General features: G+C 49.6%; 1 protein-coding gene across 2 annotated transcripts in view; it reads right to left on the bottom strand.

Annotated features, from left to right (window-relative positions):
* Positions 1–26,213, bottom strand: part of GLI2 (GLI family zinc finger 2) — a 94,464-nt gene that overhangs the window by 20,708 nt on the left and 47,543 nt on the right. For both annotated transcript variants that reach the window (XM_044304310.1, XM_044304311.1), the window contains exons 3-5: positions 12,846–12,951; positions 3,966–4,165; positions 1,452–1,640 (exon numbers count right to left, since the gene is read on the bottom strand). In XM_044304310.1, the coding sequence (XP_044160245.1) occupies positions 1,452–1,640; positions 3,966–4,165; positions 12,846–12,951 (495 nt within the window). The remainder of the gene's footprint in view (positions 1–1,451; positions 1,641–3,965; positions 4,166–12,845; positions 12,952–26,213) is intronic.

Raw genomic sequence — 26,213 nt, 5'->3', positions numbered from 1 at the left:
CAGGACGCAATTAGTGAAACAATGCAAAATATTGTATTCAGGGGAAGAAGCAGCGAAGACGGCAGTGTTTACTGTGTTTTACTGAGACCTCATTATTACTGTACGGTTACTGTATGATACTGCATGTTATTGTATGTTACTGTATGTTACTGCGTGTTATTGTATGTTACTGCGTGTTATTGTACGTTATTGTATGATACTGTATGTTACTGCGTGTTACTGTATGTTATTGTATGATACTGCGTGTTACTGTACGTTATTGTATGTTACTGCGTGTTATTGTATGTTACTGTATGATACTGCGTGTTATTGTACGTTATTATATGTTACTGCGTGTTATTGTATGTTACTGCGTGTTATTGTACGTTATTATATGTTACTGTATGTTACTGCGTGTTATTGTACGTTATTATATGTTAGTGTATGTTACTGCGTTTTATTCTAAGTTACTGTATGATACTGTGTGTTATTATAAGTTACTGCATGTTACAGCGTGTTATTATATGTTACTGCGTGTTAGTGTACGTTATTATATGTTACTGTATGTTACTGCGTGTTATTGTACGTTATTATATGTTACTGTATGTTACTGCGTGTTATTGTACGTTATTATATGTTAGTGTATGTTACTGCGTTTTATTCTAAGTTACTGTATGATACTGTGTGTTATTATAAGTTACTGCATGTTACAGCGTGTTATTATATGTTACTGTATGTTACTGCGTGTTATTGTACGTTATTATATGTTAGTGTATGTTACTGCGTTTTATTCTAAGTTACTGTATGATACTGTGTGTTATTATAAGTTACTGCATGTTACAGCGTGTTATTATATGTTACTGCGTGTTTACTATTATTAATAGCTGATCGTTGCTGAAATAAGTTCAGATGACAGGAGTCATAACAACATGGAAGATATGTGACTGCGCGCAGGATACAGAATATCCAGATACAAGCCCCACCATCCATATACAGCACAAGCCCCATCATCCATATACACCACAAGCCCCATCATCCATATACACCACAAGCCCCATCATCCATATACACCACAAGCCCCATCATCCATATACACCTCAGGGTTATACAATGTACTTTATATACACTGGGATAACTTACAAAATAACAATAACTGTTGCTCAGTAGGAGTCGGTATGAGGGTTTAGACCGCAGAGCGCACCTGTCTTTGTAAAAGTTATTGTTATTTTGTTTGTTTATCACATCCACACATTTGCTATCCTGTGTAGGATGTCCATTGTGGTACTTGTGGTCCACTGTGGGCCTCCTCCGGTGTATGCATTTTTGCTGGGGATTGCCATTAGCAGCGAACCACAAGTGCAGGATCTGCCCCCCCCCCCCCCCCCCCTATAGATGCGCCACTGTATATGGAGTTGAGCACTTCCTGATTTTCATTACTGCACCAATTTGTAGTTTATACTGAAATAACTTACCATCCATAGGAGTCAGATAGTCATGGAGGTGGCCTGCACTTCCCGCGGCCCCTGCCTGTAACAGGAGCTCGCCATAGGGGCTGGGGTGTCCGGCCAGTAGCGACATCTGGTGGTAGTAATCTGCGGGGACGACACCAGGCGGGGGTGCGATGCCAAAGATGCCCCTTTCTTTTAAGTGCTCGTGAGCAGCTGTGAGGAGAGAGCAGAGCAGGGTTACCAGACCATCATTTGGAAATACTTAGTGTAGTGGAGATCGGGGGGTTTATCCGGCCAGACAAAGGCCTCAGGACACGGATAATATCCCCATTTTTATCCCAGAAATTCGGCTCTGAGGCTATTTTTAAATGACTTTCTTAATGGTGACTTGACATTGTAACCTCCAGACAAATGTTCCAAGGGAAACACAAGGGAAACATCATTTATATCAATTGTTCCATTTCCAATAAGATTAAACATTATAACAATGTAACTACTTACAATACAATAACTGCTATAAAGGTTACACACCCGGCACCACATCTCATCACAACCTTGATGCACAGTTTGCAGAACTTCATCGTTAAATTTACAATGTAAACATCAGTGCAATTTCATTATAAAAAAAAGCGGTAAATGTAAAGTGCCGGGCACAGTGCACAGCACATTACAAATGGCTCAAATACATAATACATTTGGCGCAAATGCATGCTGGACTGACTAAAGAGTCTAAGTCACTGCCCTGCACAGCACATTTCATACATCACTATTTTTGCCACGCACGAGGAGGGGGTTTAGGTTCAACGTTAGCAAAATTGCAAAAAAAACTATTGGTGCAAAATGTTGGCACAAAGTAAGCCAAGCAATAGGTGGTGTAAAGTGATTGCAGTGCGCCAAACCTCTCATCCAGCCTGAGCCACTGTGATAAATGTGGCGCCTGTTTAGGCCGTCTAGTGTCCGAGTTTACGGGATCAGTACATCTGCCCCAGTGCTCTCCAGCAGATCAAGCAAGGTCAAACTCCAATAGAACCAGTGGGATAAGTTGAGGGATCCCGTAAAGGGCGGCACCACTTTGAAGATGGCCTTACTACAGAATATATTGCACATGAAGAACAGACAGGATAAAAAAAATGAAAAGTTTTACATTTTATCGTGAAACTTGTCACATTGTTATGGGGTAAGGGCTAGAGCCGCAGTGTGTGAACGCTCTCCAATGCGCCGCCTCCATCCTGTAGGAAAACGTCTAAACGGCCTCATTAACGTCGGCTCCACTCTGGGTGATGCTGAGGAGACGCACATGGGCCCAGAGATGTGTTGGACGCGGCGAGTCCTGGCGTCTGGCTCCCTGAATCCTTGCACTTTGCCAGAGCCAATTATAGAAATTCTCACAGCTGCAAATCCTCCAAACTACACCCGGCGCACGGAGAGGGGGGAAGCGCCAACCCGGAGGGAAAATAAATAGTGTCACCCTCTGTCCAAACCCGTTCAAGGCTGAGAACATGGACGAAGCCTTGGAGATAAGGATGAAATATACTGGGAAATGGGCGGCTGATCCCAACACTCAGTCCGTGAAATAAGGTGCAGATATTGAGAAGATATAGAGGAGCGCGGACCACAAGTGGAGAAAGTGGAGCACAGCCTCGCAGGTTTCAGCCATTACATATCTTGGGGTGTACATACTGAGTCTGACAACATGCGGGATGCACATAGTACACATGGGAAGGACATACTAACAGTACATAGGTGGGCACGGGGCCTCACTAGCGGTTTGCTGGCATCAGATTTGGCTGTAGCGGGACGAGACAGGTGACAAGGAGAAGATGATTTGGGAGCCGCCGCCTGTGAATGGGTCCTTTGTACATGTAATGATGTGTGCACCCCCCTCCGGTGTAACGGGCGAGGTGTGCCGAGTTCTGCACAATGTGGCAGCACACCCTGCGTGTTCAGGGCTTAGAGGAACCTTCTGCTTCATTCAGTGTTTGACAGACCTGGATTAGGGCTGAGAAAAAGCCATCACCCAGCGCCAGATGTGTAACAAGAGACCCAGCTCCGGGTGCCAACGCCGCAGGCCTAACTGCTTAAAGGGAAGGTCCAGGTTCGCACACACAAATCTGAATCATTGTGATGAGACCTTCTTAACTCTCTAACAGACTTGTGTTTCATTTACTTACAGTTATTGTTTAGTGTCTGCTTGCTGTCAGTGAATGGGATTTTAATCCAGAGACTAAAAACATATGCAACTAAATACTTCTCACAGCAGAGGGTTTGCTACAATTACATTCATAATTGACAATCCTGTGTGACCTAAATCCAACATTAGCACAAGTCGCCCTCCTGTCCTGATAGTTGCTACAATGTATCAGTCTGGAGTCCAGGCTGTTTATATCATAGAGAATTGTCTAACTGGAAACAGTCTAACAAACCATATACAAATGCAACATTGTTTCAAAAGTTAATAAAATATAAGTAAAGTCCACTATTAACTATTGCTAGGTTATATAAGTATTCAAAAATTGTGCACCTCCTGGAATCCCCTACCTTCAGCTGGGCTGAGTCCTCTGGCTGCGGAGATCATGGACAGGGTGGGGCTTCCGTGGACGGATCGCAGGTAATGCTCCATGTGAGGGCCGATGTAATGATGTGCGTGGTTGAGATCCGTGGTGGTGCCCACTGGGTGAGGGGAAAGGCGTATAAGGGAGATGTCAGAGATGACGGGGCTGCCGCTGAGGCCTGGAGGACTGTGAAAAAAGCAAATCATGTTAAACTATAGCAGAAGATGCCCAGGTTATACCAGCATGGTCCATATCACTATATACAAGAATATGTATAACATATACCAGCTGTACATATATAATTATATACAGGAGATACCCAGGGTTTACCAGCTGTACATATATAATTATATACAGGAGATGCCCAGGTTATACCAGCTGTACATATATCATTATATACAGGAGATGCCCAGGTTATACCAGCTGTACATATATAATTATATACAGGAGATGCCCAGGTTATACCAGCTGTACATATATGATTATATACAGGAGATGCCCAGGTTATACCAGCATGCTCCATATCACTATATACAAGAAGATGTATAACTTATACCAGCTGTACATATATAATTATATACAGGAGATGCCCAGGTTATACCAGCATGGTCCATATCACTATATAGAAGGTGTATACCATACACCAGAGCTGTACATATATAATTATATACAAGAGAGCCCTAGGTTATACCAGCATGGTCCATATCACTATATACTCTGCGGCGCAGTCACTCGTAGCTGTAGGTAGGAGCGGGCACGGCTGGGTGGCAGTACCAGTACTGCGCTGGCACACTGACATACATTGCAGGCAGGATGCTGTGTGGTAGCAGATGTGAGTTGATGCTTCACAGCTGGAGTCGGGCAGAACGAGGAGATTAATGCCCATTAATGTGTAACAGAGACGCTGCCATGTCTGCCGCACTCACAGATCTGCCAGCGCCGGCCACTTAAAGAGACAGGCCGCTACTTGACGTCTAAATCGTGAAGTGACGGCAGTGATGCTCTGGCAGTCCACGGATTCTGATGACAAGTTTCCAGCGCGCGGCCACCGAGAAAGAGTCGTGAAATATTAAACCTGTTCTCCTAATAATCCGCCTGCGGGAGAAGTGGTCACATGACCTGCGGAGAGGAGACGCCACTGACGCTTCTAGAGATGAAGATGATCAGGAAAAGTACTGGGCGCTCTGCTCACTAGTGAAAAGAGCGTCAGTCTGATAATCCAGAAAGTCTGAGCGATCAGCTGGAAAATACTGGTTTTCTGGATTTTCTAGGTTTGTAAAGGGTTTCAGTTTCTGAATGCAATAATGCTTCTATTCACTGAAAGCAAGCAGACACATTTAAAATGAAGAGGAACTGAAACACAAAGGGGCACATTCACTAATCCTAAAATGATAGACTAGTTGGTGTAAAGATGCGTCAGGACGGCTTCATTGGCTCCTAAATTTTGTAGCACTTTGGCGCTTCCTAGGCCACGCCCCTTTCCTGCAAAGTTATAATAAGTGTGTAAAACACATCATAAGGGCTCATGCATAGGAATGTATTTTGGTCCATGTCCATTCCACTTTTTTTGCAGCCAGTATGCAAAACCATTCATTTCAATGGGGCCGCAAAATAAAATGGAAATGACTCCATGTGCATTCCGTATCTGTATGTCTTCAAGTCTGTTCCGCAAAAAAATAGAGCATGTCCTATTCTTGTCCATTTTGCAGACAAGGAGAGACATTGTTACAATGGATCTCCACAAAAAATGGATGTAACACGGAGGTCATCATTTTTTTTTTTTTGCGGATCCGTGTTTTGTGGATCGTGTGCATGAGCCCCGACTGTGGCAGAAAGCATGTAGAGAATGGCAAAATTCTGGCGCGTTTATCTTTGTAGGGAGTAATTCACACGACCTTAGTTTTGGTCTGCATCCATTCCGCATTTTTGAGGATCGGATGTAGACCCATACATTTCACGGGGGCCGCAAAAGATGCGGAGAGCACACCGTATGTCCGTGGCTGCGGACAAGAATAGGCATTTCTAAGAAAAGGCAGGATGTGCTGATCCAGAATTTGCGGAACGCACGTGGCCGGTATCCGTGCTTTGTGGATCCGCAATTCAAGGACCGCAAAAAGGATACATTAGTGGGAATGCCCCCCTAAATGACTGACCGTCCCCTGGAGTCCGGCGGCCCCTGCAGATCGCGTCACGTGCTGGAACGTTCTATATATCAGATACAGCGTCCCGTGTGATAAATCACTGCGTCCACTGATCCATAATCCACATGCAAATCCGCCCTCATTACCAGTCGCGGCTTGATTGTATCTAATTTCCTGCCGACTGAATAACATTGTTACAGGAGGCGATTAATCCGCTGCTTTCTGTAATTAACACAAGTGACATTTCCCGTGTGTAAACATGAAGAGGCGCTGAGCCGTGCCGCACGTCATCCCGCAGGAGAAGCAGGCTGCGCGGAAACGTGTAGGAGCACTAATCAGTGTGACAATGTATCGCTGCGGGTGTGAAGACTTCTGCAACATTGTTACCTAGAGCAAAGATATGATCACATGACTGTCACTGGTGATTGACTACACTGTTCGGTAAAAAAAGCCGCAGTGACATGGCGGTCGTGGCCGGGAGGCGGCAGGTTTGGCTTCCACATCGGTAGCAGATCAAGTGATGTATGAAGGGAAGCAGAACCTTATAGGGGACCGGCCACTGCATTTTCCACCATGTCCAGGATTAGATAATGATAAATAATGGATACAAAATGGTCGCTTTCATTAGAAAAACTGCATCCGTCCTGTTCATGGGCTCCAGTGAAGGAAATGCGGTGGGGCTGTAATACCACACACAGCCTGTGGACAGGTGTGGCGCTGTTTTTCTTATCTTGAATATCCTGGGAAAGGGGCTGGGGCCATAGACAACGCCGGGGTCACTTTAAGAGCTGGATTTGTTTTTCATGTGATACTTTTTAGCCAATACCAAGATCAGCCCGGATTCTTATTAGTCATGTGACTGTGACATCATAATAATCTCTTCATGGACAATTCTGGTGATATTTAAGCAACTTCCTGTAAACTGCTTGCGTTTTTTTTTACATACTACACAGGGTTTTATGGCATTTTGTAAATGTGCACAAAAGCCCATGTGTGAAGCCACAGATCCCGTCTCCGCCACAGTCGGCTAATGTGGGCTCTGTTCACACCGGCCTCATCCATCACAATTCATTATCGCATCCGCCGTCTTATAAAGGGTCAGTTAAGTAACCGATTACTATTCCAACCACCAAAAAAAGCACCAGGAAAAAAGAACAAACGCTAAAAATATCTAAACAAAAATAAAAGCAAATAAATAAAATATCACAAAAACAAATAAATAAGACACAGGAGAAAAGTGATGTCGGGGGCGGCAGACGAGACAATCTCTTGCGTTTTTTCCCCTTTCATTTTTCACCTTGCACCATATTCACTGAAGGTGGCAGAGGTCTTGGATCAGTGGCGTGTCCTGCGATGTGACAACCCAGGACCTTTGACAAGTTGCCGCTCGCCCCCGCTGCCACCCCTATGACTGACGCTGCGCATGGCCGCGCTTCATTTGCTGCGCAGAGTTGCTGTAATTAGGTGAGTTTGGAACCTGAGCAGATGCCGCCACTCAGGATGTGGGTGTGATGTATGGGGGCCCCGTGTCACAATCACATCACATTAATCATCGGGGCCCAGGAGCAGGCAGGTTTTTTCTTCTCACAAGCACCAAATACAACTGACTCTTTGATAAATGGCGTCTTCCTCTGCTGCAAATTATGTACAAAAGGGATGGGGGTTCTAGGAGGCCTCGCACCGAGGAATGAGGGCGCCGGGCTCAAAGGGTTAAACCTAACTGGTACAGATGTTTTCCCTATGGTGGACCTCTTACTATGTCCACCATTAGGAAATTGGGACCTCACATGGTACCCAGTGCGAAAGCAGCTGCGAAGACTACCACAGATCTGTGCATTACATGGGACATCCCTCAAAGACCCCTCACTATTATCAGCTGAGCTCAGTCAGGGGAGGTTATATGTCAGCGATGTCATCATCAGCAGGGGCGGGGCTGTGACTACCTCTCAGACAGGTGTGAGTTGTGTGCTGCTGAGCTCCCACTAGGGCGGGGTCCTGGCTGCAGAACCAGGAGGAGGTGAGGGGAGCTGGGCTGATGGCTCCAGGCGAGCCCGGGGTCTGGAGCTGGGCTGATGCCTCCAGACGAGCCCGGGGTCTGGAGCTGGGCTGATGGCTCCAGGCGGGCCCGGGGTCTGGAGCTGGGCTGATGGCTCCAGGCGAGCCCGGGGTCTGGAGCTGGGCTGATGCCTCCAGGCGAGCCCGGGGTCTGGAGCTGGGCTGATGCCTCCAGGCGAGCCCGGGGTCTGGAGCTGGGCTGATGCCTCCAGGCGAGCCCGGGGTCTGGAGCTGGGCTGATGCCTCCAGGCGAGCCCGGGGTCTGGAGCTGGGCTGATGCCTCCAGGCGAGCCCGGGGTCTGGAGCTGGGCTGATGCCTCCAGACGAGCCCGGGGTCTGGAGCTGGGCTGATGGCTCCAGGCGAGCCCGGGGTCTGGAGCTGGGCTGATGGCTCCAGGCGAGCCCGGGGTCTGGAGCTGGGCTGATGGCTCCAGGCGAGCCCGGGGTCTGGAGCTGGGCTGATGCCTCCAGGCGAGCCCGGGGTCTGGAGCTGGGCTGATGCCTCCAGACGAGCCCGGGGTCTGGAGCTGGGCTGATGGCTCCAGGCGAGCCCGGGGTCTGGAGCTGGGCTGATGCCTCCAGGCGAGCCCGGGGTCTGGAGCTGGGCTGATGCCTCCAGACGAGCCCGGGGTCTGGAGCTGGGCTGATGCCTCCAGGCGAGCCCGGGGTCTGGAGCTGGGCTGATGCCTCCAGGCGAGCCCGGGGTCTGGAGCTGGGCTGATGCCTCCAGACGAGCCCGGGGTCTGAAGCTGGGCTGATGGCTCCAGGCGAGCCCGGGGTCTGGAGCTGGGCTGATGCCTCCAGGCGAGCCCGGGGTCTGGAGCTGGGCTGATGCCTCCAGGCGAGCCCGGGGTCTGGAGCTGGGCTGATGGCTCCAGGCGAGCCCGGGGTCTGGAGCTGGGCTGATGGCTCCAGGCGAGCCCGGGGTCTGGAGCTGGGCTGATGCCTCCAGGCGAGCCCGGGGTCTGGAGCTGGGCTGATGCCTCCAGGCGAGCCCGGGGTCTGGAGCTGGGCTGATGCCTCCAGGCGAGCCCGGGGTCTGGAGCTGGGCTGATGCCTCCAGGCGAGCCCGGGGTCTGGAGCTGGGCTGATGCCTCCAGGCGAGCCCGGGGTCTGGAGCTGGGCTGATGCCTCCAGGCGAGCCCGGGGTCTGGAGCTGGGCTGATGGCTCCAGGCGAGCCCGGGGTCTGGAGCTGGGCTGATGGCTCCAGGCGAGCCCGGGGTCTGGAGCTGGGCTGATGCCTCCAGGCGAGCCCGGGGTCTGGAGCTGGGCTGATGCCTCCAGGCGAGCCCGGGGTCTGGAGCTGGGCTGATGCCTCCAGACGAGCCCGGGGTCTGGAGCTGGGCTGATGGCTCCAGGCGAGCCCGGGGTCTGGAGCTGGGCTGATGCCTCCAGGCGAGCCCGGGGTCTGGAGCTGGGCTGATGCCTCCAGACGAGCCCGGGGTCTGGAGCTGGGCTGATGGCTCCAGGCGAGCCCGGGGTCTGGAGCTGGGCTGATGCCTCCAGGCGAGCCCGGGGTCTGGAGCTGGGCTGATGCCTCCAGGCGAGCCCGGGGTCGGGAGCTGGGCTGATGCCTCCAGGCGAGCCCGGGGTCTGGAGCTGGGCTGATGCCTCCAGGCGAGCCCGGGGTCTGGAGCTGGGCTGATGCCTCCAGGCGAGCCCGGGGTCTGGAGCTGGGCTGATGCCTCCAGGCGAGCCCGGGGTCTGGAGCTGGGCTGATGCCTCCAGGCGAGCCCGGGGTCTGGAGCTGGGCTGATGCTTCCAGGCGAGCCCGGGGTCTGGAGCTGGGCTGATGCCTCCAGGCGAGCCCGGGGTCTGGAGCTGGGCTGATGCCTCCAGGCGAGCCCGGGGTCTGGAGCTGGGCTGATGCCTCCAGGCGAGCCCGGGGTCTGGAGCTGGGCTGATGCCTCCAGGCGAGCCCGGGGTCTGGAGCTGGGCTGATGCCTCCAGGCGAGCCCGGGGTCTGGAGCTGGGCTGATGCCTCCAGGCGAGCCCGGGGTCTGGAGCTGGGCTGATGCCTCCAGGCGAGCCCGGGGTCTGGAGCTGGGCTGATGCCTCCAGACGAGCCCGGGGTCTGGAGCTGGGCTGATGGCTCCAGGCGAGCCCGGGGTCTGGAGCTGGGCTGATGGCTCCAGGCGAGCCCGGGGTCTGGAGCTGGGCTGATGGCTCCAGGCGAGCCCGGGGTCTGGAGCTGGGCTGATGGCTCCAGGCGAGCCCGGGGTCTGGAGCTGGGCTGATGGCTCCAGGCGAGCCCGGGGTCTGGAGCTGGGCTGATGCCTCCAGGCGAGCCCCGGGTCTGGAGCTGGGCTGATGCCTCCAGGCGAGCTCCGGGTCTGGAGCTGGGCTGATGCCTCCAGGCGAGCCCGGGGTCTGGAGCTGATGCCTCCAGGCGAGCCCTTGGTCTGGAGCTGGGCTGATGCCTCCAGGCGAGCCCGGGGTCTGGAGCTGGGCTGATGCCTCCAGGCGAGCCCGGGGTCTGGAGCTGGGCTGATGCCTCCAGGCGAGCCCGGGGTCTGGAGCTGGGCTGATGCCTCCAGGCGAGCCCGGGGTCTGGAGCTGGGCTGATGCCTCCAGGCGAGCCCGGGGTCTGGAGCTGGGCTGATGCCTCCAGGCGAGCCCGGGGTCTGGAGCTGGGCTGATGCCTCCAGGCGAGCCCGGGGTCTGGAGATGGGCTGATGCCTCCAGACGAGCCCCGAGTCTGGAGCTGGGCCTACGTCATGACACGAGGAAGGTTGTTCCTATAAGTCTGGTGATCGGGGGGAAGACGCGGCTGTGACTGTGAGGAGTAAAGTCACTGAGAAGAAAGGACTCCAGACTAAGGGCTCGTTCACACGAGCCGCGGACCCATTCACTTCAATGGGGCGGCAAAAGATGCGGACAGCACACGGATTGCTCTGCTTCGTGGCCCCGCAAAAATTATAAGTCATGTCCTATTCTTGTCTGTTTTGCGGACAAGAATAGGCATTTCTATAATGGGCCATCTGTTCCGTTCTGAAAATTGCGGAAGGCACAAGGGCGGCATCCGTATTTTGCGGATCCACAATTTGCAGAGCGCAAAACATGGCACGTGTCGTGTGAACAAGCCTTAAGAGAGAGAGAGAGACAGACTCCACAGAGACTGATGAAAAGTGAGCGTGCAGATAACTGTAGCCGGGAGCTGAACGCCTTGAGAGAAGCACCGAGCTGAGGGGCTAATGCCGGCCCCAAAATCCAGGCCCCTCGAACCAGTAGGGAGACCAGGCTGCAGGCGGCCAAGAGAAGGGACACCATCAGCAGGAAGGACCTGGACTAGGAGGACGTGCACAGCATTGTGATGCAAGGTAAAGCTGTGAGACTCATGGCCGCTGCACCTATAGAGCCTGCAGGAGACAGCAGCGCGGTCACTGAGGGGTTAATGCAACCAAGTAGTGGACAGAGGAGTCAGAAAGACCCAGCACAAAGGGGGTTAAACTATGATCCTGATACAGACAAGGAGTTAATGAGCCTGACAACTGACACCTGTGCAGACGCTGCAGTCAGTAAAAGCCTGGCCTCCAATCATCCCAGTAACACCAGTCACAGACACTGAAGCCGTTCCCAACAGACCCATCCTTGACTCGCAGCAGTCCACGGACGCCAGAGACAACGTGGAGGTAGACGAGCCGTCACTATCAGCCACAGGCCGGCTCCAGAGCCCAGCAGCCAGGGGCCACACTGACCCATTCACTGCCAGACCCTGGAGACAACATGGAGGTCAACGAGCTGTCACCATCCACCACAGTCGGCCACTGAGGAGGGATTTCAAGTGGTAAAAAGAAAGATGGTGTCACCTGAACAGGAACCACGCAAACACACAACCATTCAGAGGCCAGGATCACCTGCTGTGGAGACCTCTCCTGGGAGGTTCCAGGTTAGGAGAAGGTGAGGATGTCTGCAGGCAGGATGTCCAGGAGGCCGCTGGTGAAGACGTCCCCGAGGAGAGAGACATTGAGGTGTCTGTGTCCACCAAGAGGGGGGCTCCGAAGGACATAGCAGCGGGAAAAGTAATAAAATGAAGAAACCTCGTGACCGTCTGAGGACCTGCACCCTCCATGTGAACAGTCTGAAGACCAAGGCGAGACGGCGGGCGATTTATTAGTGATTGTCCGATGAGAACTTTAATGTCGCAGGAGACCAGACTGCAGGACATGGAGGTCTCCTCATCAGAGACTGGGCACAGGGGGCATCGTTCTGGTCTTTTAGGCTGGACAGATATGAGGGGGTGGGGGTCCTATTTAAGAAACACAAGGATTGTATGAGGCGTTAACGTACCGCACTGTAATCATCTCCGGAAATTCGGAAACTGTAAATACTTTGTTGCTGATTTTTCAATAAAAGATTGACACAACCTCTCAGACAGGATATACAGGCAGGTTGTCAGCAGTAATATATGTTCCTGTGGTATCAGGTGTGTGGATCTCATGTCATCATACCAGTGATGTCATCAGCAGGAGGCGGGGCTGTGAAAACCTCTCAGACAGGTTATACAGGCAGGGTGTCAGCAGTAATAGATGTTCCTGTAGTATCAGGTGTGGGTCTCATGTCTGATCACATGTCATATCAGTGATGTCATCGGCAGGGGGCGGGGCTGTGACTACCTCTCAGACATGATACACAGGCAGGGTGTCAGCAGTAATCCCGGAAGACTCACCCATGAATGGCGTGGATGGCGTGGCTTTCGTAGTGATATCGCCCCTCCTGGTGCCGGATGTCAATAGGAAACGGTGTGTGGAAGGCGGGGAAGAGGTGCGCAGCGTCTGCGGGAGAGAAAGAACAGGACGTTAGAGGCGGAATCTAAAGCGGATACAATGTGTAACATTCCCCCGACTTTCCCCTCTTGTGCCCCCGTGGTCTGGAGGCGGCAGCAGTGACGGGGTTACTGGGCAGATTGCAGGGCCCCCAGCCCCTCACAGTTTGGTTCCTGCAGAACAATGTGGGGATTTTCTGGCTGAGGATCCAGCGTGAATCACCACCTGTCCTGCATTCTTGCCACAGGGCGATGGACGCACAGCTGGCGCCTGGCATCAGCTGCCCGCTCTGGAGGAGTCGTGGATACAGGGGCAGTCCTCCCAGTCCAGGGGGTACAAACAGCAGCAGTACCATCAGTTAAAGGAGCCGCAACGCGTAAAGCGAGGAATCAAACAAATGATCCCCAGGAGTTCTGCGCCCGGCTCCCTCCTTGGCATCGAGTTCAGGTGGAACGCGCACCAGTTTTCTGTTGCACACATTGGTGAAGCTGCCCCCCCCCCCACTCACTTTTTGTTAGTGGTGGAAAAGTGCTAAAAGTTAAATTTTGGTGCGAATGGCATTGCACCGACATTTGTGACTTTTGTTTCTTCAAAGTGTTAATCTCCTAGGACTGCAGCGTTATACGGCTAGGTTCACACCTGCAGTATTGTATTCTTTTGCGGCAGAGGAGTGGACGATCCGAATTACTGTATCCGGCTAAGGCCGGGTTCACAGACTGACAGAGTTTACTGTATCCGGCACCGCAGGATCCCGTTCACTGTAATGGGATCCGGCGGGGATCCAGACGTTTTCCAGCATGTATGCCGGACAAAAACCGCTGCGCGCAGTATTTTTTTGTCAAGCTGAAAGCTGTACGACGGATACAGTGAACTCCGGCAGTCTGTTCCTGCGCCAGAACACACTACCAGAATCAATAGCGCAGAAGTGACCCCAGCCATAGCCGAACACCGCCGGGGCTCACCGGATCCCTATTCATAATGGGCAGGAAAGACCGCTGCATGTGCTTTTGCCGTCTTCAGCTCACAGAGGTCACCCTGTCACAAACCCTCAGCTGTGCGAGTCTAGATCAGCTGGACAGTCTACTCACTGACAGCAAGCAGAGATCATATAAACGGTGAGGAATATTAGAAAGTTTTTGGGTTCCAGCTATCTACGTTAACCCTTCCCGCCCCTCACCCCGGGCTGCGGTAGAGAACATGTGCTCGGCGGCGGCGGCGCGGTGAAAGTTGCTGAGTGTTTCACTTTCTCCTGGAACAGGAAGTCCTTCCACTAATAAGAATCATATTCTCCAGGCCGGACCCCGAGCCCAGACATGAAAACCAAAGACATAAAAGAAACAGGAAATTCCTGAGGATCCGGTCTAAGAAATAAGAACTCAGCTGATCCCACCGCGACCCCCAAACCGTACACCCCATAAGGATTGACCAATATACAATTCCCATCTTCGTCTGGTGACCTGTATACAATGCAGGAGAAGACCGTGTCAGGTCTACAGTCCTATTATACAATGATTAGTGTCAAATGCAAAACCTGGATCTAAACTGGTTACCAGTATACAATGCAGAATCTGTATAAACAAATGTAGTATACACAGCAGAACCCACACTTTATGTGACCAGTACACAATGCAGAATCCAATGATCAGTATACAATATTATAGAACGAATAAACTGCTTGATATTATGGCCAGTATACAACACAGGAGCACACCGTGACATATATACAATACTAGTATACAATGCAGAGCCTACAGACGTGGACAAAATTGTTGGTACCCTTTGGTCAATGAAAGAAAAAGTCACAATGGTCACAGAAATAACTTTAATCTGACAAAAGTAATAATAAATTAAAATTCTATAAATGTTAACCAATGAAAGTCAGACATTGTTTTTCAACCATGCTTCAACAGAATTATGTAAAAAAATAAACTCATGAAACAGGCATGGACAAAAATGATGGTACCCCTAGAAAACACAGAACATAATGTGACCAAAGGGACATGTTAATTCAAGGTGTGTCCACTAATTAGCATCACAGGTGTCTACAACCTTGTAATCAGCCATTGGGCCTATATATATGGCTCCAGGTAATCACTGTGTTGTTTGGTGATATGGTGTGTACCACACTCGACATGGACCAGAGGAAGCAAAGGAAAGAGCTGTCTCAAGAGATCAGAAAGAAAATTATAGACAAGCATGTTAAAGGTAAAGGCTATAAGACCATCTCCAAGCAACTAGATGTTCCTGTGAGTACAGTTGCACATATTATTCATAAGTTTAAGATCCATGGGACTGTAGCCAACCTCCCTGGACGTGGCCGCAGGAGGAAAATTGATGACAAATCTAAGAGACGGATAATCCGAATGGTAACAAAAGAGCCTAGAAAGACTTCTAAAGAGATTCAAGGTGAACTTCATGCTCAAGGAACATCAGTGTCAGATCGCACCATCCGTCGTTGTTTGAGCCAAAGTGGACTACATGGGAGACGACCAAGGAGGACACCATTGTTGAAAACGAATCATAAAAAAGCAAGACTGGAATATACCAAACTACATGTTGACAAGCCACAAAGCTTCTGGGAGAATGTCCTGTGGACAGATGAGACAAAAATCGAAGTTTTTGCCAAGGCACATCAGCTGTATGTTCACAGACGAAAAAATGAAGCATATCAAGAAAAGAACACTGTCCCTACTGTGAAACATGGAGGAGGCTCTGTTATGTTCTGGGGCTGCTTTGCTGCGTCTGGCACAGGGTGTCTTGAATCTGTGCAGGGTACAATGAAATCTCAAGACTATCAAGGAATTCTAGAGAGAAATGTACTAGCCAGTGTCAGAAAGCTTGGTCTCAGTCGCAGGTCATGGGTCTTGCAACAGGACAATGACCCAAAACACACCGCTAAAAACACCCAAGAATGGCTAAGAGGAAAAAATTGGACTATTCTAAAGTGGCCTTCTATGAGCCCTGACCTCAATCCTATTGAGCATCTTTGGAAGGAGCTGAAACATGCAGTCTGGAAAAGGCACCCTTCAAACCGGACACAACTGGAGCAGTTTGCTCATGAGGAGTGGGCCAAAATACCTGCTGAGAGGTGCAGATGTCTCATTGACAGTTACAGGAAGCGTTTGATTGCAGTGATTGCCTCAAAAGGTTGCGCAACAAAATATTAAGTTAGGGGTACCATCATTTTTGTCCATGCCTGTTTCATGAGTTTATTTTTTTACATAATTCTGTTGAAGCATGGTTGAAAAACAATGTCTGACTTTCATTGGTTAACATTTATAGAATTTTAATTTATTATTACTTTTGTCAGATTAAAGTTATTTCTGTGACCATTGTGACTTTTTCTTTCATTGACCAAAGGGTACCAACAATTTTGTCCACGTCTGTATATGATTCAATAACCAGGGCCTGACAGCTGACGCGTATACTACCAGTATACAATACAGAACCTATATCTAATGATCAGTATAAAATCTAAACGTTTGGTCTAAGCTTGTGACCAGTATACAATGCAGTTTGTATAAGCGGATGATCAGTATACAATGCAGATACAATAAAAATGTGCGTGTAGTATAAAATATAGGATGTATGAACCAACTCTTCATGTGAGCAGTACACAATGAGTAATCTAAGGATCGAATGGAGACTCTGCATGATGTTATGGCCCGTATACAATGCAGGAGCCCAGAAACCAGCGGTGGTAGAACAGGAGGAGCTTACAATCTGTCCAGTAATCTGGAATGTTCGATAATCCGGCCTTCCATGGAGGCGCTCGCTGAGCTGGCGGCCACGTGCCGCTGTTTGGGAAGAGGCTATATTTCACTTCAATTGGGTCGCTGTCGCTTGGCGGCTGGTGCACCTGTGGTGGCTGCTACCTCCCGAAAAAGGGGCCGAAAAAATCCTCCAAGAATTGGGACAAGCAAAGCTTAAATTAGTATTTCTGCAAAATCAGTGACAAATCATCAGGAGCCGTTAATCTGCCACCCGCCATAGTGGAGAGCGCAGACGTGTGCAAAGCGTCCTGATGGCATCTCAAAATGGGAAGAGGGGGCTGATTATTAACCCCATCTGTGCTATCATCCATCTATCTAACTTATGTTTAATGTGTCATCTATCTATTTATTTCATGTATATCTATCCATCCCATATCTGTCTGTCTGTCTGACCTCTCTGCTGGCGGACTGCTCTCCAGCTGCTCTTCCAATTAATGTCACAGAACGTTCCCTCTCGTCGTGGCTCTTGTCAGTCTGATTATTTGATTTCTTCTTGTGGTGAAGAGAAAAGACAAACAGTTTAAGCTTCACGGATAATGGAGTCGCTGACACATTTGTCTTTAATTTCAGGCCGGAAACAAGGATCTTATTTAGGTTGTCAGAGGAGCCACAGAAGTGCGGGTGGGATGTTCACAGCAGCAGATTTGTTGCAGAAATTTCTGCGACTATAAGGCCTCATGCACACAATTGTATGTATTTTGCGGTCTGCAAAAAACGGATCTGCAAAAAATACGGATGACGTCCGTGTGCATTCCGTATTTTGCGGAATGGAGTAGCTTGCCCCTGATAGAACAGTCCTATCCTTGTCCGTGATGCGGACAATAATAGGACATGTTCTATTTTTTTTTGTGGAACGGACATACGGAAACACGGACATACGGAAACGGAATGTACACGGAGTAACTTCATATTTTTTTTTTTTGCAAACCCATTGAAATTAATGGTTCTGTATACGGTCCGCAAAAAAACCCGGAACGGACATGGAAAGAATATACATGTGGCCTAAGTCAGTTCCATATATCTGAATGGGGATATTTTTGGAGGCACGGATTTCCACGCGCCACATTCCCCCCAGTGTGGGTGCCCCTCTTCTTGGAGATCCCCCTCACAAGCTGCAAGAAATGAGGTCATGTGTTGGATAAAACCCAATTTACATGTGGAGAATCACTAAGGCTGGGTTCACACCTGAGCGTTGCGCAAACGCGCGTTTTACGTTTTTATGCGCGTTTTTTGTAATAGTAAACGCGCGTTTGACGCGCGTTTGTGTGATTGACTACAGTGTCCTATGGCCACAAACGCGCGTCAAAACGCCCCAAAGTCGCTCATGTACTTTTTTGAGCGTCGGGCGTTTTACAGCGCGATCGTACGCGCTGTAAAATGCCCAGGTGTGAACCATTCCCATAGGGAATCATTGGTTTCTACTTGTTGAGCGTTTTACAGCGCGTAGGAACGCGCTGTAAAACGCTCAGGTGTGAACCCAGCCTAAAATCTTGGAAGTTTGCTGCTGCTGGTGAAGACTCGGAATCAAATCCAAGGATCCTTGATCAGATCACGAGAGATCGTGAAGCCCCAACAGAAGACATTGTGAAGGGGTCACCAATGTAACAAGATGGATACATTTGATACAATAAACATGTTTCAATAATGTAACAACGTTTCTCAACAATGTATCCGGTTGGTAGGAACTCTGGATATCAGTGAGACACGGAGGACTTGCTCGCAGCTTTTCTGCTGCCGTCACAATGTATCACCGCAGCTTAAACTAATGTTCACCAGTTTATGTAAACCTTGCAGTTCTGAGAATGGAGTCATCTGCATATCCGTTCCATAAATTCCCCCAGTGCCTGCACCTGTCAGGAGAAGAGTTAGTGCGTGCCGATACGCAGACCTGGTGTCTCCACCTGTCATCGGGAGGGGTTTTTAAGCAAATATCCATGGATTTTGATGAAATTTGCTGCTGGAAAGTCTGAACTTCTGTGCCAAGAATCAAGTGTTTGTTTTTTTCCACTTCCCTAAAATAACGTCAGGACGAGTCCCCGCACATTTACACCTCTGCGAAAAACATTGGTGGCTCCTACTGCTGCGCTAAATATAAATCTTGGTATGGTCCAAAGAGAAGAGCTGACATCGATGTGAGGAGCAGGGGCGCCGAACCTGAATAAAGAGGCGCCAAATGGTGATGACAGTGGGAGGATGGGGGTTTCTGGGTGACAGTGAAAGGGTTAATTGGAAATTCCCTGTGTATGGATCAATGGTAGAAAAATTCCTCCTATGGCTTCATGCACACGAACGTATTTTCATTCCGTGTCCGTTCCATTTTTTTTTGCAGATCTGGTTTTTGTGGATCGCAAAATACATACGGTCATGTGCGTGAGACCTAAAGCTTATACTACACTCCCAGATCATCCCTAATGAGTGTTCATAGAAACGCTGGTTAGTGACGATCTGGCAGTGTAATACTGCCGCCGATTCCCTCATTCAGACATTTGTCCATGTTTAAAAATCATTGCTGCCGGCAAACAATGAGTCTGTACGGGGATGAGCGATGGCTTCAGTGATCACTGCTCCCCATACTGAGGAGGAGATCGCTGCATGTAAATGTGTCTCCTCCACTGACGAGCAGATTGCCGGAAAGGAACGCTTCCCTCCTGACAATCGCCTGCTGAATCTGTTAGTGTAAGGCCTCTTTCACACGACCGTATGGCTTTTTCGGTTCATTTCTCACGCATCCGTTGTTCAGTTTTTTTGTTTCCGTTGTGTTTCCGTTTCTGTTCCGTTTTTCCATATGGCATATACAGTATACAGTAATTACATAGAAAAAATTGGGCTGGGCATAAAATTTGCAATAGATGGTTCCCCAAAAACTGAATGGATACAGAAGACCTACAGATGCATTTCCGTATGTGTTCTGTTTTTTTTGCGGACCCATTGACTTGAATGGAGCCACAGAACGTGATTTGTGGGCAATAATAGGACATGTTCTATCTTTCAGTGGAACAGGAAAACGGAAATATTGAAACAGAATGCATACGGAGTACATTCCGTTTTTTTTTGCGGAGCCATTTCAATGAATGGTTCCGTATACGGACCGCAAAAACGGCCCGTAAACAGAAAAAAAAACGGTTGTGTGAACGAGGCCTAATACTAGTTCAAGGTTTTAGTCACATGTCCGTGTTTTCATCAGATTCAGATAGGGCTCATGCACACAAATGTATTTTTTTGTCCGCATCTCATCTGCATTTTTTGCGGGTTGGATGTGTACTCATTCACTTTAATGGCGCTGCGAAGCAAAAGATGCGTAGAGCACACTGTGCGGACCCATCATTCACTTCAATGGGTCCGCAAATCCGGAGGTGCGGAACGGAAGCACAGAACGGAACCCTACGGAAGCACTACGGAGTGCTTCCGTTAGGTTTCGTCCCGTACTTCCGTTCCGCATGTCTTTTTGCAGAACTGCCGGATCACGGACCCATTAAAGTGAATGAGTCCGCGATCAGCTGCGGCTGCTCCACGGTGGGTATTTGTTTATCAATTCTGATGGAAATTGCTAACCGAACACAGATTGTGTGAATAAGCCTATGGGTCCACTAAGAAATGTGGCCCCAGGGCGATGGCTCAGCATAGAGCACGCCACCAATGTCGGACAGCCGGGAGTTACACTGTATGGAGAGCGCTGTGCGGGCAGTGGCGGACTGGCCATAGACCCGCCAGGGAAATGTCCTAGTGGGCCGACCCCCGAGCCCTACTCATGGCCTCCGGACGGGTATATAATCAGCATTAATTAATGTCGGAGCATCAGGTACTTATACACCGACCAATGGCCACAGGTCCCTCCTGAATTCGTCATCCTCAGGACCGTGATACAGTTGAATACTCTGGAGAGGGCGACGGTATTTTGTGCTGCACTGTGGTATTAGGTTCTGCTGGTCAGACCCTGTGTGCAGACCGAATACCTATCACAGCTGAGAGACTGCTCCAATTGCATCAGTCTAGACCAGGGATGCTCAACCTGCGGCGCTCCAGCTGTTGTAAAACTACAACTCCCACCATGCCCTTCTGTAGGATGATAGCTGTAGGCTGTCAGGGAATGATGGGAGTTGTAGTTTTGCAACAGCTGTAGGGCTAAATAAATAAACTCCTGGACTCCAAACTGATCCATTGTAACAGAAAAAGATCAGGAGAGAGATGTGTGCTGCTACATTGTTTATGGAGGATCGGCTCGGCTGTAAAAACTATTTGGTCAGGACGATGTTTTTAAAAATGAAAGTTTGTATTCACTGACAGCAAGCAGACATCTTAAAGAGAGTATTAAGTTGAAGCAGAAAGTATATTGGAAAGTTGCAGAACTTCTTCTTATATCAGTGTATACACACATAGGTCCATTCCTATGCATCATGGACCGGTGTAGTCAGCCTTAGTCACATGTCCACCACTGAGGGGCGCACTTTCTTTCAGGGATCTGGAATATGACCATTTACCAGTCTGGCATACACACCATTATGGGCGGGGGGGGGGGGGGGTGTCTCCTTGCTGCTGACACTCATGGCTTTGATGGCTACCAGCCCCGGCATTTTCTTCCCCAGTACTGCTATATATATCTAATGGGGTGACTGTGACCACTGCAAGACTCCACCAGGGGAGGATTTAGCATTTCTGGGGCCCCAGCAAATTTGGTCTGGGGGGCCCCTGTCACACCTCTAAGCTCCACCCCCATCAGTTTGCTAAGCCCCACTCTCAGCTTAGCAGTACAGCCTGGGCCCTTCTGTTACTGCTCTACAATAGGGAAGGGCCCCTCACGGCGGGCCCCTATGGAGCTGAACCGGCTGCACAGGAACTATGTCCATCCCATTGGTCAGCCAACCGTTTGTGGCCAGCAGGGGGCCCCCTGAACTCTGACCCCTCATACAGTGGGGGGCATCAGTCACTAATGCCTTGGAATGGGGGGCGTTCTCCCCCCGCCCCGTTTTTAGGCCCCTGTTAGAATCTCTGCCAGTGGTGTTTAATGAGGAAAGTCCTAAGAGAATGAAATTATTAGAACTTTTGTCGGATCAGGAAAATAAACCCTTTTTGTCTATTTGGGGCTTAAAGTCTGAATGCAGCGTGAGCCCGAGCATATGGCGATCACGCGACCCGCGCCAAAGTCTTCACGGGCATCGTGCTCACACACGACTACCTGAGCAGAATACTAAGAGCGCGGCCCCTTTCTCCACCTTCCAGCGGCTTCTTGTAAGTCCTGCGACCCGCACAAAGCTCAGAGCCGTCCTCTATTTTCCCGCACAGCAAGAGCTCTAATAATTGGGCATTACCTCCCGATCCTCGCGTCCTGTGATATTGTATTGTGCGTATTCACATCCTGCGGGGACGGGAGCGGGATGAATACATTTCACGTGCATTAAACATTCACAAAAGTGAACTGGACGGGAAGATTTAGATACTTGTGAGCCGCATTGTGCCCCAAATGAAAGGCTTTCCTGATACGTAATTAAGGGGTGTACGGCTTTAAGAATGTTTGGGGTTTTTTTTATTTTAATTTTTTATTTTTTTTTGTCAAAACTTTCTTCGAAAACAGCCAGTAAGTGCGCAGGAAGTGTCCGCCATCTCAGACACTGTAACGAGATGCAGAATGTATAAAGGGGCGCTCCACAGTTACAGCAAGTACCGAAAGCGTCCCCATTGTGTAATAAACAGTAACTTTCTAAAAGACTTTTATGTTTCAGTTCCTCACCATATTCAAGATCTCTGCTTGCTGTTAGTCAATGAAAGGTCCAGGCTAAAAACCCTGTAAGGGCGCGTTAGATTTCACAGGGATTTTGTCACGTATTCCTTGGGGAAATCTGCGTGGAAACTGCGGCAAATCCACTTTCCATTGTCTTCAATGGGAATCCACTTAGTAATAATCCTCCGTCGGATCTGTGGCGTGACAAACCACAAAGCCTCGGATTTCTGCTGCAAATACTTAGATTTTACCAATGTGTATTTTGCTGTGTGATTACAACAGCTGAGGGTTTGTTACAACTAAATCCAGTGCAGAGAATCCTCCATAAGGAAATCAGCACAAATCCCTCCCCTGCCCTGATCGTTACAATGTATCAGTCTGGAGTCCAGGATGTTTATCCCACAGAGGATTGTCCAGAATGGATACAACTGTAGCAAACTATCAGCTGTGAGGAGTATTTAGCTTGTCTTCAGGCCATTCAGCTATTAACTAGTGATGTCCAAACGGTGTCCCTCAAGCTTCAGAATAACTACAACTCCCAGCATGTCAAGTGTCCTGTAGCACCAGGGCAATCGCTACATAACCAGGCCGCAAATTGCGTATCCACAAAACATGGATGGCGTCCATGTGCGTTCCGCAATTTGCGGTACGGCACAAACAGCCATTGATATAACTGCCTATTCTTGTCTGCAAAACGGAGAAGAATAGGACAGGTTATATTTTTTTTGTGGACCACGGAACGGAGCAACGGATGCGGACAGCACACGGAGTGTTGAAGTGAAAGGGTCCGCATCCAAGCCGCAAAAACTGTGTCTCAGATGCGAACCAAAACAACGGTTGTGTGCATGAGGCCTTATTCTGCTGTCAGATACAAGCAATTGCTTAAAGGGAACCTCCATAATCATACACTATGCCCCCAAACTGAACTGATATAAGTGGGTGGAGTCTGGTGTGAGAACATCTGGGCCACGGAGCCACATGCTGCTACAATGTGGAAACCATACTGTAACAGGCAGCACGGAGGGTGGAGAGCGCGCAGACTGTTCCTGCCAGCAGCACAGGGGTTAATGGCGAATTCCTCGGAAATGTTGGGGGGGGGGGTCTGGCTCAAGTCTCGCACTCATCTCTTCTCCAGTGGGGATTAAAGCTGCCGGACCCCAGAGAGAATAAGCAGAGCACTCAGGACGGGGAGTGAAACTACACAGAGGCTCAAAGACTGGAAACAGCTGGAGTGGAGTTTAGTGCAGCCCGGAGCGCCACCGCCAGGGTCACCCCCTTCCTGCGGGCGGCCCAGTTTATTTAGCTTGGAGTGTATTAATGAGGTGGCGCAGAGCCAGGGCCGAGACATGGAGGGGATGAGTGCAGGCGACATGGAGCGGCTGCTCAGGATCCCCTCACGTCCCACCTCGCGCTGCCCCTGGCGATAGTGAGACAGATATCACAATAATATACACGGTATGTCACGATATCTATATGCGGTATGTCACCATATCTATACACGGTATGTCACGATATCTACATGTATGCGGTATGTCATCATATCTATACGCGGTATGTCATGATATCTATACATGGTATGTCACGATATCTATATGCGGTATTGCACGATATCTATATGCGGTATGCCATGATATCTATACGCGGTATGCCATGATATCTATACGCGGTATGTCACCATATCTATATGCGGTATGTCACCATATCTATATGCGGTATGTCACCATATCTACACACGGTATGTCACCATATCTATACGCGGTATGCCATGATATCTATACGCGGTATGTCACGATATCTATACACAGTATGTCACAATATCTAAAGTATTCTAACCTTAAGGCAGAGCATTACATGCAAAAAGTACACGCACACTCACTACATACATATTTACTACAGGCATGATCACACACACAGTCAGACGTGTGCACACAGAATACATACATGTCTCCATAACCTTGGGCAGACATATATAAACTCAGACAAATAATGGGCAGGCGGCTACTAATAAAAAGGGAGAAAATACACTTGGGCCCTTGGGGCCCAACAGCAAACACAGCCCTGGCTGCAAACAGGATCTTGCTGCAAAAATTCTCAGAAAAGTCACATGCAGGAAAACACTAACTCATAAAGTAGCGCCGCCTGGCTGCGAATAGTCAGGTGGACGGTCCGCGTTAAGGAGTCACACAGTCCTGGTTTAGAAGCCATCTCCGCAGGCACAGGGCAGCGGGTTGTACAGGCCTCAGCACACTGCACATGCACAGGGAAGCAGGGTGTACAGGCCTCTGCACACTGCGCATGCACAGGGAAGCAGGGTGTACAGGCCTCAGCACACTGCGCATGCACAGGGAAGCAGGGTGTTCAGGCCTCTGCACACTGCACATGCACAGGGAAGCAGGGTGTACAGGCCTCTGCACACTGCGCATGCACAGGGAAGCAGGGTGTACAGGCCTCTGCACACTGCGCATGCACAGGGAAGCAGGGTGTACAGGCCTCTGCTCACTGCACATGCACAGGGAAGCAGGGTGTACAGGCCTCTGCACACTGCGCATGCCGCAGAGCTGGCTTGTACATCAGGACTGTGTGACTCCTCCGGAGACAGGGACCGCCCCCCTGACGATTCGCAGCCAGACGGCGCTACTTTATTATCATGTTTTGTTTTACCCTGATAGTGCATGAGGCTTGGGGAGCGAGGAGCTTCATATGTGATGACAGGCCCCTTTAATGGCCTCATGGATAAGGCCTTTCAATTCCTCAATGTCAAGATCTCTGCTTGCTGTCAATGCACTACTGTTACTAAGGCTAGGGCTACACAGTGACGTGCATCATGCAACAAAACAAAATGTGCAACTTCTCTACAACCTGCTGCCGCGCGATCATTTTTGGTGAGTGATCAGAGTAAAGCGCCAATGAGTGAGCATTCACCTGTGTAATACAATGGCCGCATTCATCAGACGACACTGAGAAATCGCCCTGCGAGTAACCAAGCGCTTGGTGCCCCGGCGTCTTCGTAAAACATAATTTATACAAGTTTCAGGTAGTCACCGATACCAACAGCTCATAAAACCTCCAGCGAGGCGTCAGCGCCGCCTGTACGTAATATTTCCTGCACTAATCACCCGTCCAGCCGAGAGGTACCAGCTTCTTAAAGGAGCCACGCACCAGAAGGAGGGGTCAGACAGGAGGATGGTGGAAGTAGCTCGGGTAACTGAGGGTGGATGCAAGCGAGTTCCTTTAAAGAGCGCCGGTCAGAAGGATCAACCCTATCAATCCAGCAAACTGGATGAATCCTGCCATGTAACGGTCCTGAGAAAACAAGACCAAATGAGGGATTCAGTGCAATGAGGGGCCACTTGGTGCACTGAAGACCTCATCTGCATAAAGAATAAAAACGTGGTAACCGATTGTCACAAGATCTGTATCATTTTAATCAGCAGCATCAACCCCACCAGACACTAGGGTTGACTCTGCTGACAGATGCTCTTTAATCCAGCATCCTATGATCCAGGAGGTTTGATAATCCGCCATGTAATGTGGAATTTCGAGAATCAATGAGGAAATGTCTGTAGTGACAGCGGCAGCTTCTGTGGCGACATCTCATTTGGGCTCCTCGATTTCTCGGTGACTATTTGATAATCTGGAAAATCTGGTCATCCGGCACCTATCGAGCCCTTTAAGTTGATGTATGCCATAACGGCTGTGAGGCAGGAGGCACAAAAAGCCTCATGTCTCTGCCTTATCGCTTGTGGAGAAGAGGTCTAGTCACCTTTGATGTGGGCTGACCT

This window comes from Bufo gargarizans, chromosome 8 (genome assembly GCF_014858855.1).
Source record: "Bufo gargarizans isolate SCDJY-AF-19 chromosome 8, ASM1485885v1, whole genome shotgun sequence".
Taxonomy (NCBI): domain Eukaryota; kingdom Metazoa; phylum Chordata; class Amphibia; order Anura; family Bufonidae; genus Bufo; species Bufo gargarizans.
Note: the sequence above shows the minus strand (reverse complement) of the source record. Positions and strands in the feature narration are given on the sequence as shown.